A 15,318-nucleotide genomic window follows, 5' to 3' on the forward strand; every position below is an offset into this window, starting at 1 on the left:
GAGCTAAGTATTATTTCTTCATAATATCCATCCCAGGCAATACTTATTTCAACAAATCTCTACAACAATGCTATAATGGGAATATTACGTAATTTCTTCCACCAGGGGTATTCCAAGGAAGTGTTTTAATTATATTCCATAAGCATGGTACTTAGACTAACAAACAAACAAACAACGAGTTGAAAACTTTGTGGAAAGGCGAAACTAGAGCCCGAGTGAATACTGTCTGACACTTACCTCAGAGAGTTTACAAACTTAAGTTTTGACCCTAATAGCACCAAAGAAAATACACTGTAAATATAACAGTTGAAGCTAAAGATGTACGTTTTATGAGCGCAAAATTTCGTTCCTCAATATAAGATCACCCAGCAATAAATCATTAAGAATTATTTGTGGTGTTTTGAAATACATAACAGATCCGTCTGCAGAAAATTTGAAAGGGGGTGGGTGTTTTTCTTTTACATGTTATTTGTGAAACATTGGTGCTATAAAGCAATTTGGAAGCAATTTTGCATGAAATATAGCTTAAACAGTTGCATGTCTGTTTACATAAAATCCACAAACATCCAATGAAAAGTCAACAAATTATCATTCTGTTGTAACACTGCATGGGGAGCTAGACTTAAATTAGCATACATATGTATGTTTTGTTATAGTAAAGTATTGTATTATCTTCATGCAGAGTAGTTATTAATTGTTAAGTTATATTACTAATTTAAACAATTCTGTACGACAATAGCGTATTAGCTATTCCAATCATTGACTATCATATACGTGAATATATGCACTACCGAAATAATACGTTAGCATGCTCCATTCTTCTGCGGGTGCTTTTCTATAAATATCTTACATACATTTTCAATGTTGGTAGCAGTGTCATAATGATTATATATCAAAGCTAGAGCGCTCCATCTTTCTTTTGTTTGAGTACACATCAGGTAATTATTCAATCGGCGGAGAGCGGATGCCGAACGTTCACATGAACATAAACTTAGTGGTAGTATGGCAGAGTTTCAGTAACATAAAGATATCTGGTACACTGAAGCACGATTTTAAGCAGTCAGCCAGTAGCTGGAGCCAGTCCTGGAGAGGTATAGAAAGTCATCTTGTCTTCCATCGATGAAATTCTTCATCACATATATCAGGATTTGGCAAATCTTCCCTGTAAAAATCTATAGCCTGTTTGATATCAAAGATAGAAAACTTGTATGAGTCTTGATGGCATAGGTTTCTGAATTGATGCTGCTTGATTTACACGTGCATTAAATCTAGAGGAAAGATTACCGATAATGTGGCCAATAAAAGGAATGGTTACTGTTTTTTCAAAGTAATCGTCCACGGAACTGTATTCTGCATTTGCAAGTTGGGCTCGTTATTGACTAACTCCTGGCATGCTAACATTAATATACGGTTGCAGTATTAGTGCTGTACTTGAAGATACCCTATGAATAATCGGTTACGTTCACTCTTAGTAAAGTCAGTTCTTTACAGCATTGTTCTGTTAGGGAAACACCAGAAACAAAACCTGACAATAGTAATACAGCTTCGGGATTCCAATTACAAAGTGTCAACCATGAGACTATTTCAAGCCACAAAATGCTAATAATTCATCAGAGGAATATGGACTATCTAAAAAACGTTAAATACCCTAAGCAGCTGCGCTATAACTATATAAGCATAATTTTGTTCATCCCAAAAATAGGGAGTTGCAATATATGTTATTTATATTATATTATCAATTTATATTATTTCTTTAAGATACACAATGGGTCAAAATGGTGGCATTGTACCCAGCACTGGAGTTGTTGTTGGCAGAAAGCTAGAGACGAACCATAAACGTAATTTTATATAATTTTCACTAGTTAAATAATAAGTTTTTAAACTATCTCCTATTTTGTGAAACAAGTAAAATTGACTTTATGGCTATTAATTCTTTATATTTCCACCAAAATAGTTTGACTGTGTGAGTACTCGGGCTGCTTTTGTGATAGCTGCTTCTGTATAACTCATTATATTTATATCCATTTATTGTGACAAAAAAGGTCTGAGTAAGTATATCAGTGTGGAATTGACAAACTAGAATACACAATATAATAATTAAAATTAAGTTCATTATATAAGTTAAAAAAATCATAAATATCTGAATGGCTCAAAAGCCCAATCCTAAGAAAACCAGTCAACTTTCTCAGTTTGGAATCATAACTTATAACTAAAAGAATGTAATGAATAAAATCTCTATTGGTTCTTAACTTCTTGTTGTATTTTCTTCTTTTCTCATGTCTATAGTATTTATATTTTCACTTACCAGTTACTGGATAATTCATGTTTGAAATGTTGTGACATTCTTTTTGTTAGTTGTAATTTTGACATAGAAATAGCAGGTTTACAAGTTTAACTTTGTGCAAATGTTCTGTACCAGTCTGGGCTTACTGTAGATGTTTTCCAAATCAGCTGTTAGAAAGTAATTAATTTTGAAGTTTGTAATATATTTAGTCAGTAATGGATCAAATAAAAATATGGCATGTAGCTTAACAATACTTTAATAGTTCTGTAAAAAATTAATGGTATTAAATCAAACAAAAACAACAGAAATACCACATTTGAAAGCTACAAGATTTAATAAACTTTAGTTATCAAGATCTAAACAAAGGAATAACTGTATGATATATATATTCTCTTGTAAAATTAATTTATCTTGATTACTAACATTGTATATTCTTTATAGAACAATTATTAATAAAACAAACTAACAAAATATTTTTGCAATACTGTTTAAATTTTACTTTATAAAATAAGTGTATTGCATTCACAATGAAATACAAATATAATAATACACAGAAATTAACTTGAGTGATGTGTACTTATCTAAAAAATCAACTTGTCTTATCAAAACAGACTACTAACCATATAGAAAACATATCAACCCATGCTTGGATTATATATAATTATAGTCATTTATTTTCAGTTTTGTTAAAGTAAAACAAAATAAAGCTTTCTTACTAGATGCCAGACTTTTTCTCACTAAAGACATACTACAAAATGATAAATCATATTTACATCTCACTGTTATGAAAGTGTAATTATTATTTATAACAAGTTACTGTGTTTTTAACTATCATGTTTAAACAGTGTAAAACCTGAGGCATGAAAATTTTCAATGACAATATGTTTAGTACAGAATTTTTATAAACTGGTTGATACAGTATTTCAGAAAGTTATGGGTCATTAATGTTGTAATTTTTCAATATAAACTAACAGATTATTTAAAGAATACCAAATGCAACCTACTGGTATTATTTTACCTAGACAAGAAATATCTTTCTTCATGTCCAAAACATTTTAAAATGCACTGATATCTCATTTGAAAAACTTCTTGAAACAGTTTAAACTCATACAATGAGGAATGAAAAAACCTGATCACTCAAAAATGGCTACAAAAGGAAACTTTCCTTCCCTTAATCTAGTTCAACTGTGAACTAAATACAGACATATTTATTTATCATTATCTCAGAAAAGAAGCAATGCAGCTTGTTTATTCTTAATTCTTGTTCAACTGAAAGACACTTAAATCTAAGCTTGTTAAAAAAAATATCAATACAAACATTTTTAATTATTCTGAACATGCTTATTATCTCACAACATATAATGACATTTTGTATAGTTATAATAGCATTTATTAGTGTATTTCATTTACACTGTAGTAAAAATGAATAGTTTGTTCATAAGTATTAATATTTCATTTACAACATTTTACCACAATGCCCACAGCATGCCAAAAGTCAAAAAATGCTCCACACAATATTAAACCTTTTCAATCCTTGGATTTCATAACAACATGTTAGCTAAATTAATGAAATAATCATTAAACAGTTTGTTTGCCTCTGAAATAATAAAACCACTATATTACACACACAATAGTGTAAGTGTGTAGTTTAAAAGAGCTTTTGAGGTCATGAAAAAAATGTTCATTATATTACAGGTAGAAAATGTGACATTTACCATATTAAAAGTCTGCTGCCTTAATTAAAATGTTTACGGTAATTATTATGACACCAGTCATTTTACTTTTTACAGGAATATGTACAAGTGTTTAATTCAGAGCAACTCTCAAAAATACAAACTGATCCTTCTTGACTGGAAAAGAGAAAACAAGAAACAAAGTAAGACCAACATGAAAAAAAAATGTTTTGTAGGCTAGCAGCACATAAGTGTCAATGATGTTTCATTAAGAATGTTGTACAATAGTTAAATATACGAGAGTTTTAAAAATCGATTTCTCCTTCACTTGTGTAACTTATTTTACAAAAAAAAGATGTTAAGTCTTTCAAAAGCCTAGGAGAATTTTTTTTTAATTTAATGATTTTCAGATTTTGTGTATACTACAAACATTTTTTCTGAAGCAATTCCCAATTATTAGGCAGTTAAAGTGACAAAGCACTAAGGCATACGCAAGTCTGTGATAATGATCACGAGGCAAACTAGCAGTAATGATAAAGAGACTGATACCATCAATATGTCAAAAGTTTGGGGAAACCTGCTGTGTATATGCAATTTAATGTAATAGAAAAATTACAGAATAAACACATGATAACATTATAATTTTCCTATACTGAAAATGTATTTCTGATAGGTACTTACCTCCACTCATATAAATAGCTATTCTTGTTTAGTACTGCCCTCTATATGCAACACCATATTTTTCCTCATGCCAAAAGCCTTGAATCTTCCATATCTGGAATTGACTGATTCCAATGCATTTTGCAACAACCTTCCACCAATAAGAGTGCGACATATTATCTTGATGCATGTAACTCCCTCTCACCACAGAGCGGGATCCATAAAGAAAAAGAGAAGGAGATGCCCTGAAAATAAGTTGTATGTAAATATGAAAAGGTAACTTACTCAGTCACAGTTTCATGAAAGAATAAGGATGGCAACAGGTGGATGACAGTACCTCGACAAGAAAGAAACAGATTGGGAGATGAACGTATGAGGAGTAGTCCCAGTGCTCAACAGACAAAGTACTTCCAATGGATGACAGTTTGGATATGCAGGGAAAAGGAAGGTGCATGATCTGAGAGAGTACATGAGGAATTGATGATGGGAAGAAGGATACAAGGAATAAAAGGCCAATCTAATCACAATCCAAGCACAATGGGTTAGAGAGGAAGGAAAAAAAATCACAGACAAAGCAGTGGAGTAAGGAGAGGAAATCATGGAAGATGGGTTCAACAGAATAATCTTAAAAAATAATGAAGCAACCCAAAGCATGTACAGGACCGACAAGGAGGTCATCTGGAACCAATCGAGAAGAAATGTGGAAGATGGTAAGAAATGGAAAACTCAAAAGGAATATACCACATGAGCCATGAAATAGAGGTAAATAAAAATGATCCAGAACAAAGTAAACAATTGAGCCGAAACAGCATAGAAACCCAAATTTGTGCCGACCAGGAAATCAATTAGAAAGACCTGAACCAGAGTGGCATGGATGAACAAACATTTTGGGGAAAAAAAACTGATGGAAGGAGAAAAACTAACGTGTGAAACTGGATGTTATCCTGTCTGAACATATCAACAGCCAGGGCAAGGGGATGATGAACTAGAAGCCAAAAACAAAAGGAAGTACTTGAAAATTGATCAATCAAAAATGTGGAGAACGGAGGGGTCACTCCTATGGAGAAAATGTGACAAGACTGGAAAGGCAATAAGCAACGAGGACAAAAACTTGGAACATGACCTTCCAGAGACGCATGTGAAGTGCGTGGGTTCAAAAAGGGAGATCCACTGTCTAGCACAAAAGGAACAAGAGAGAATGTTGCCTTGGTGAAAGATAGAAGCCACCACCATCGAATAGTCAAAAAGAAAAATGATTAGTCAAAGCTGGACAAAATGAAAAAAGTGAATGAAAGCACATTGGACTGGACGAAGTGCTAGGGTGTGAAGGAAATAAGACCTTTCGCCTGGAGACCATTGTCCTGAAGCCTCCTATAGATCGAACCACATCCCCAACCAATGGAGATGAGTATCATAGAAGAGAAACAATCCGGAAGAGGGGAATGAAACCCGACATCATAGGGGATGTGAAAATCTATCAACTCATAGATAAGAAGAGGGAAAGAAGAAAATTTGGAGGAAAATCAATGGATGGTCCCTACAGAGGGGCATGTAAAAATACCCACTCCAAAGAGACAAGAATGTGAGGTATGGAAAATGAAAAACACACCCAATTGGAAAATCCAACAACCCTAGCTGATTGTGAAAGGAGTATATGAAGACTACCTCATTTGGAAGTAGCTAATCAAAGCTATACATCCAATGAATAGTGTAGGTAAAATTACCCCCAAAAAGTGGAAGTTTGGTAAAATGCAGACCACCCCATAAAACAGATATGGTACAAGACAAGTCCAAAGGGCAAGGCACATAACTGGGACCAAATCATTTGTTAAAAACCCAATAAAACCATCCCACAAATGGAAATTAAGAATGTATAATGTGGGCATACCCCAGCATGCAGAAATAGCAAACCCAAATGTGATCAAAGACTACGTATGAAAATGAAGAAAACCCAAGAAATAATTAAGGTGGGACCGATTGATCCAGAACCCCAAACAGCATCAAGCATACAAGACTAATGGAGAAAACCCATACGTAGGACAGGTAAAGGACAGAAAATTGCTGGACATGTAAAAAAAGAATAAAGATGACAATAGCTTGGAATGAAACAAAAAAATTCAATATAGCATGGCAGATACCCCCATGCAATGCTAAATGTACAGGACAAGCTCCCAAAAAATGGACCGGCGGAGAAAAAACTGACTGTAAGTCCCTATTAGCAGTGGATGGGAAACAATCAGCAGTGTCCCACCCAAGAAGTTCCCAAAAGGAAAGAAGCTACATGTAGAAGGAAAGAATAGAAACTGGCAAACCCCCCAACATGGGGTTAGAGGAGGAGGAGGTATCCTACAAAAATTCCTAAAGATAGGAAGTGCAAAGTAAACATTACCCATAGAAGAGTATATAGGGTGAAATGAAACTGAAAAACTAGGTAGGGGAGAAAAGGGAAAGGAGTAACAGAGATCCGAAACTAGAAAGAAAATTTGCCTGATGGTAAGCTAAAGCAAAAAGAATTAAAGCCTTTACATGGCAAGGCTTGCAAGTACCCAATCTCAAAAGAGACAAAAAGGTCATAGAAACAGTGTCAGAAGGAGGGAATGTACTATGAAACATATCTAAAACAAAACAAAAAATGGAGATAGGTAGATTCTGCAGTAGAAGCCTGGAATGCAATGGGTTCAGCCATTACAGGAGGAAGGTGAGTAATACTGTGAGCAGGTAGGGGCCCCACACAAACGAAATTATGGGTAAGATGTATAAATTATAAATTAAACGAAATGAATGTAAAGAAATTAACAGACACTTGTTATGATTAAGCTAACAAGATGTTAAACGTAATTAGCGATAATCCTCAAGTAGAACTACAAGTAAACCGAAAATAACAGACAGGTGTTAAGCCTAATAGAGCAGTGCAGGACAAAGAATATCACTAAGCTCTAAAATAAAAATCTTAACCTAACAATAAGTATAATAATGAAAATGAAGTAAGTGTGTATGAACATTAACCTATGTATAAGACGTGATGTATTAAAGAAAAACAATATAGTTAAACGAATGATTGATGAATTACAGGTAATTCTAAAATAACAAAGACCCCTAGTATCAGTAGTATAGGAGAAAGGTTACAACTTAGCCCGATTTCTAACCTAAACTGGACTACAAGTATCGACTAAAGTAACAAAACTTTTATTAGAAAACTCCAATAACTACAGATGATAATATTAAAAGTATTATAAAAACCATAACAATAAAACATCTTATCTTTCCAAAGTCCGCAGATTGTATGTCAAAATGTGTGGGCCCCCTACTTGAGGCAAAGCCTGACAAATATCAGCTCCTTGGATGATCAATTTCCTGATGAAGTAAAGCCAATAAGACTGCAATATACTCTCTTGACACATGTGACTCCCTTTATTCTGAACTGTCACTTTTCATTTGGCAGTACTCATGTTCTAATGTTTAGTTTGTGCTCTCTTTAATGTTTTATTTTTTCTGTGTCTTTGTATTAATTTCTCTCAACAAGTTTATTCTTTATTATACAATAGTGATATTTGTAATTTGTTGAGTTATTTTATATTTCTAGCCGGTTACAGAACTAATTACTTCATTACAAAAACTTTTTCTTTGTTTCTGCCAACACAGTTGTGTTTAGTTATTCATTTTGCATTATAAATTCTACATTACTGCTTCTGAGGTTATATGTTCTCTTCACACATTTACACTGGCTTCAGGTTGCAGTATTCTGCAGGAATATTTTCAGTGGAGGGTTGTTATATGTGAAACACATTGGAATCAGTCAATTCCAGATGTGGGAGATTCAAGACTTGTGGCATGTGCAAAAATGTTTTGTTGCATATAGAGGGCAGCACTGAATGAGAATAGCTATTTATGTGAGAGAAGGTAATGTACCTTAGCAGAAATCTAAGTTCTGCTTTTCTTATTGATAAGCAATTAATATAACATGACCAAAACTTGAAATGCCAGCTTACTTAAATGCTTGAACACCAATCAAGAAAAGACTAAAGTCAAACAGTGTGTGGCCATCATTCACACAAATCTTCAATAAATAGCATTAAATTGTGCTTTTGAGTTAAACAGTTTTGTTAATTTTTAACTTTGATTTGTTTAAAAGTTTTTTACTTGATTATTTTCCACTGGTATTGAAACTTATTGTTATTCATTACTTAACCTATATGGTTTTCCAAAAATAATTTTGGTAACAACAACACAGACATATACATATAATGTGTACAATATAAGCTTTTCAACAAATGTATTATAAGTGTTTCAAATGGCTGCATGTTAGGTCACCTTAAAAGTGTCTGCTTAGAAGCAGTCAAAGGCTTACCTTATTATAGTTTAACAGAGTACTGTACTATATCATAAGACTACAACTATAGTCATTGTTGTCATGATATAAAAGCCAATATCCAATTACAACTGTGTTTTATTTTTCAGTACCTATTAACTGCACTGAATGGCTTTTTGAGAATCAGTGGGAACAACTTGGCATGGTAAAATAAACACAAATAACATCTAATATCAATGCCACAAATTAAGACATTAGAATATAGGACTTATAATCTTATAGTTATATCAGCATCATTACAAGAGTTAGGCACAATCAATACTACACCAGTATCACTATATGGTCCTACATTTTCACTTTCTGTCTTTGTCTTCTTTTCATCATGTTGACCTACAGCATCAACATCATTGCATGATTTTTGATCTTCTTCAACACTAACAACATTCTTTACCTCTTGAGTCTCTATTCTTGAAGTTTCAAAACTTTCTTCTTCTTGCTCAGCTCTAGAATCAGTTTCAAGTTTATGGTCCACAGCTCTGGCTAGGTGAGCTTGGTAGGCTACAGAATGTAACTGTGCAGCCATAGAATATCCTGTGTGGTTCACCATTTGACTAAACCAGCCAGATTCATTCTTCATTAATGTATATGGTTCATCAAACTCTTCAATTCTACCTGCCTCCAAAACCTGACAGGAAAGATATTTCCTTAGAGCATATCATGATGTACAAAAGTTATTTCATTGTAGAAGTATAAAGTTCTTGAAACTTAAGGAGGAAAATAAGCCGCTTCTGGTAATTGGTAATCTTTTAAATCACATACAATTCATGTCACATAGAAATAAATGAAGAGCAACTTTAAACTGAAAATAAAATCCACTTTATTTTTATCTAAATCAGTCACACATAGCAGCTTTAATATTTGTGAAACCTTTTTCTAAACCCATCACACAGTCAAACTTTAAATGTATCACTGCCTTGTCTCATTCAAACTCATGTACAAAAATCCTTTATGAATAAATCACAGGCATAATCAATAAAACCTACATCTAACTGTGTTTTATATGGATAAAAAAATACATTCAACAAAAACTGGACTGAATAAATAACAAAACACTGGTACTGGAACTTTCAAATAGTTCCTTGATCTAAAGGAAAAATGGTATTAATACTTGAATGTATTGGTGTTTTGTTCTGAATCCATATGGATATTGTCTAGACCAAAATCATGTTTGTTTGTTTGTTGTTACTTAATTAATGAGTTTAAATATCTGTTACTATGTTGCTACAAAGAAAACTTTCTAGGTTTGAACAGAGTATCTGCACTTAATTTTGTTTATAAAGAATATAATTTCATTCACTTCTTAGCAGCTTCATCATAGAGTTTAATATGTAACTTAGATTAAAAAATTAACCAACAAGAATTGGAACTTTCAATCTGAATAGCACTTTATTCCCATATGAACTAAACAGCCAGATCAGAGACATAATTGACCTGCCAGAAAGAAGCTAGCCAGCAGCATCTGCCAACACAAGACCTTTGTCCAGATTTGAACCTAACAGTGGAAATGGCTATTACTTTTGTAATATGCCCTTAGTTGAAAGTGTGAAGTGCATTCAGTGGCATCACATCTCAAATCCCAGATCTTTTGATCTGCAGTCTGACATGCTAACCAGTAGACAATATCCAGCTTATTAACCCAAAGGGATGTTAAAAATATCATTACACTTTTTCTGCATAAACGTGCTTGTAAGTACTATATAACACAATTGACAACTTAAGGCACCAAGACAAACTTTTAAGTGAAAATCTCAACAATAAGTTTGGAAATAGTCCCTTTTTTTCTTGAATACTTACCAAAACTCTATCTGAATCCATAATAGTATGTAATCGATGAGCAATGGTCAAAACAGTGCATTGTTTGAACTTCTCTCTGATAGTTTTCTGAATAAGAGTATCCGTGCTAAAAGAATATTAAAAATATAAAAATTTACAATAAAGTAAGCCTGAAATCTTGACAAACACTGAAATACACAAATATGCTTATACAATAAATTGTTTCATTGCTACAGAATTTAACAAAAGTTTTACTAATAAGATTTTATGATGTTCCAGACATTTTCTTGTGTGTGTGAAGAGATCATTCTCAAATACACAGAAACAAATGAAATGTTAATGAAAGAGATTAAACACCAAAATATACTAGTTAGTTCGTTACAGGAGATTACCACAAAAATATAAAACTGCTTGCATTAAATTGTTTCCATTTTTCTAAAAGATAATTGTCTGTATAATAGAAGTCATTCTAATTCTGTTTTAAAAGTTTTATATTTATGAAACCCTACCTTGGATCAACGTTAGCAGTTGCTTCATCCAGAACTAGAATCCGATTTTTTCTGAGCAAGGCTCGAGCTAAACAGATGAGCTGACGCTGTCCAACACTAAAGTTACTTCCTCCTTCAGCTAGTTCTGTGTCCAGTCCTCCTGGAAGATCTTCTACTACTTCTTTTAGTTGAACCTGTGACAATTTACTGCATCATAGAAACTAATGCACCACATTTGTTATAGACATAATGTGTAAGTTTATAAATTCAAGGCCTTACAAACACACAACTGTACGATGAACAGGATACAATTTCACACAGTTGAACAGTTTTATGCACTACTAAACAACCCGTGACCCATTGGGTCACCCACTATTCAGAGGTTATGAAGAATTCAAGCTAATTTCAATATTGCACCGAAATGAAGGTTTATTTTGAGATAATTTAATTAAATATTTCAATCCTTTCGTGTTATTCATAATTCAAGAAAAGATATTTGATTGTTGCTCGGGAGTAAAAGGAAAGACAATTTCATTTTTCAAAAAAGTGAAGTCAGAATTTTCAGGTATTGTGATGAATTAGTTCATTATTTTGTGGTCTTTCCTCTTAAACCTTCTACAAATAAGAAACAGTAACATTTTATTTTTTCTTTGAATTGCCTACCATAACCAATGCACATTATTGAGAAATTCTTCAAGATCTTGTTTTTGTCATCTTACACCTTTTAATGAAGATGGGAACATTGACAGGAAAATATATTTGAACGAAGAAGTTTCGTAAAGAGTGCGAACGGTAGTGTGATGTAAAATTACTCATGCTAGAAATTTTCACAAAAGTGACCCGAAAAACGGGGCTAACTCGGTAACCCATGGCCCGATTTTAACAAAACGTGTTTTATTCCATTTCTATTCTCATTTCATTACAAATATGGTGCTATTGTGCACCGTGTTTGCTGTATCTAATTACAGACAAGCAAACACACAAACAATCTCAGAGTTTTAGTACTATATAGATTACAACTATATTAAAATTATCAAATCATGCAGTTTACAATTTACCATCCTACTTTCATCACAAATAGTCCCCTTAATTTTACTTACAAGTGGCAGATTTTAGTTCAGTATATGATATATTAATGCAGAATGTTATGGTCATTAAAAATTTATAATAATATATGTGAATGTATTGTCACAGATGATGACCCCTCCTCTTATGTTAGTTAATGTTCAAGATCCTTATGTCTTATTTAATATCTAACTGATTTTAATGATGCATAATTTGAAATGTTTGGCAACTGCAATGCAAGTTTTTAGTTTACCTAAAATGCACTAAAAAAATGTCATCATTTGGGCATTTTATCACACTGATCCAACTAATAATTTTGCCTTTCTTTTAGAAAGTGTATTTCTCAGATGATTCAAATAATCTTTTTACCTTCTGTTAACCTTATACACTTATGTAAGTCAAATAATATTTTTGACTTTCTGTTAAAAAGTGTATTTCTCCTACTGATTCAAAGAATCTTTTTACATTCTGTTAATCCTATACACTCATGTAAGTCAAAGTGCACATGTCATGACCCTTTACACAGTTACAATCAAAACATAATTTATCAACTTTATTATCAATGTATGTTAATAAACATGACACAAAAATGTAGTTTACATTTCAAAGTTTTATATTATCTGAATTTTAATTTCCCAATTTCAAGAGGAAATATTTAAGTAAATTTTCTGTGTCATGTAATACATTTCCTCGTTGAATACTCCATTTTATATATTCTTTTGTCATTTACATGGCTTTCAGAGTGACCAATCAATTAGAAATAAAAACTGTAAACATTGACGAGCCAATATACAAAATTTTAACACCCTAGGCTTTTTTGTTTTGCTAAATGTAAATAAATTTATTGAACTCGTAAAGCTCCTCCTACTTTATTATAGCTTTGAAGAAATTTATCTAAACCATGTGTCCATATTTGATGGGCATGTTTATAACAGATAGAGAAAAACGTTTTCTTTTCTATATAAATCTTGTTACAGTTATTTCTTATTGGCAAGCATACTAGACAATTTGCCTCAATTTCTTTATATGTAATTGTTTTGTTCAGCTTTAAGCAGCTAACAGAATTCTTTTAACCTACCTATAGCTTAATTAGAAAGCAAGTTAAAGTACTGTAGTTTTGAGACATTCTATTCTAGTGCTTGATATATTTTTTTCTGTTGTAAAATGCATACTTGAAAGGAACATGAATTTCTATTTGAATGACTAACTTAGTGAAAACATGGAATTTTTAGTTTTACACAGATCAACACACAGAGCATATGCTTTGCTCAACACAGTTGGCTAATTACACACTGTTGTGATATACTGCTTTTGTTGGAGGCCACCAGTCCAATAAAAAAGGAAAAGAAAACAGATGTGAAACTATGAAGCCACCATAAAAAAATGAAATCCTACTATAATTTGAGAGAAGTTTGTTTGTTTGTCCTCTAATTCCTCCTAGTTTTTGAATTTGAGCCTCTTAAATCAATCATGAGAATGAGCTAATATCATAAGAAAATCAGTAAATTAAAATCTTTTTTTCTTCTATCAGTTATAAGAAATCCAATAGCAAATGTCAAAGAATTATTCAGATTTTTTAAAGATAAAATGTTCTGGAGAATACATATGAGCTTCAGTTTATGGTATGTAAGTCATTAAAGGAAAAAGAATAGTCTCTATAAGTTTCATTTTAGCTTGGGGATATCTAACAGTAACTTAGAAAATAAAATAGGAATAAAAAAATGCACAACTCGAAGCAAAGGATTTTCACCTGAAAACTGCATAAGAATTTAATTAAATATTTTCTTTTAAAATTATAACATATAATATTAAAATTTGAATCATAAACTATAAATTTTGAATGTAACTTTGTAAAAAAGGTTGTGAATCTGCACTTTGAGTTACCCATATGTCAGGAGATAAAAAAAAAATGAACTAGATTTGAACATGGATAGATGTGCTGAATGGTTATGAATAATTTCACCTGTTATTTACACTATAACAGGAACACTACTTCTGAGTCATTGAATTTTGTAGCTTGTAATAAAAACTGAAATATTTTACCTCTTCTAAAACTTGCCAGAGTTCATGATTATCATTTTCATTGAAAGGGTCAATGTTTCTTCTCATAGGACCAGTAAACAAGACAGGATCCTAGAAAAATACAAACAAAAATCTATTTTTGAATGAGTATTGTTCTGCAAGATGTGAAAAGAAAAACTTGGATAAATGATAATAAAGAATAAATTGATATATCTAAATGAAAACTTTTTCTAGTTTCTTTTCTGTAATGTTCCAAGCAGACACACTTCATCAGACAGTAAAGACCATGTTACAATGGAATTAGGCCTAATATAGAGATAGAAAAAAAAGTGCAACTTGGAGCAAAGAAATGCCATATGAAGACTGGGAATATATTTAAATACTTTCTTTTGGAATTAACACATATAATATTAACATTTTAATTATAAACTATTGTTACGTCTCCGTTTGTCAATTGATTTTCCGTAACTTTGTTCCGACGAAACTTAAGCGACACAAGTTCTTTCTTAATAAAAACTGGTTTATTCTTTCCGAATACAACTTTACCGATACACTCAACTTCAACAATCGCGCTAAACAAACGCTATTACGACGAACGTGCTCAATAATACTTCTGACTGCAGATCAATTACTCACTGTCTATCCACACATTACCTTCCCCTCTTTTATATACCAGCCTACCCTATATCTAGTAATTACTAGAGCATTCGCCAAAGCACAGGATAGTTCTAGAAACGTGGCGTCACGGTGGTCATGTGACTCGCTGACGCAACACTGCCCCCTCCTTAATATTGTTCGTCCCGAACAATAACCACATATGATAAACCAATAACAATAACTTAATTAAAATGTACAGAATTACAAACACAAAATTACAATTCAACAAAGTCCTTTAATTTTACGGGACGTATCTTCGTATCTTCTTCCGTACTGGTCTCCGTCTCATTGGCTTCTGCTTCATGGTTCTGGTTCATCTGCTTCATT

The 15,318-nt window shown here is 32.4% G+C and overlaps 1 protein-coding gene across 2 annotated transcripts in view; it reads right to left on the minus strand.

The window, feature by feature from the left end:
- Window positions 1–8,983: 8,983 nt before the first annotated feature.
- The window catches only part of LOC106472674 (multidrug resistance-associated protein 4-like), a 121,499-nt gene continuing 115,164 nt past the window's right edge, over window positions 8,984–15,318 (minus strand). For both annotated transcript variants that reach the window (XM_022402154.1, XM_022402157.1), the window contains 4 exons: window positions 14,356–14,445; window positions 11,269–11,441; window positions 10,781–10,886; window positions 8,984–9,611 (listed from right to left, as the gene is read on the minus strand). In XM_022402154.1, the coding sequence (XP_022257862.1) occupies window positions 9,195–9,611; window positions 10,781–10,886; window positions 11,269–11,441; window positions 14,356–14,445 (786 nt within the window). In that variant the 3' untranslated portion in view covers window positions 8,984–9,194. The remainder of the gene's footprint in view (window positions 9,612–10,780; window positions 10,887–11,268; window positions 11,442–14,355; window positions 14,446–15,318) is intronic.

The sequence above is a fragment of the Limulus polyphemus genome, unplaced genomic scaffold (assembly GCF_000517525.1).
Source record: "Limulus polyphemus unplaced genomic scaffold, Limulus_polyphemus-2.1.2 Scaffold123, whole genome shotgun sequence".
In the NCBI taxonomy this organism is placed as follows: domain Eukaryota; kingdom Metazoa; phylum Arthropoda; class Merostomata; order Xiphosura; family Limulidae; genus Limulus; species Limulus polyphemus.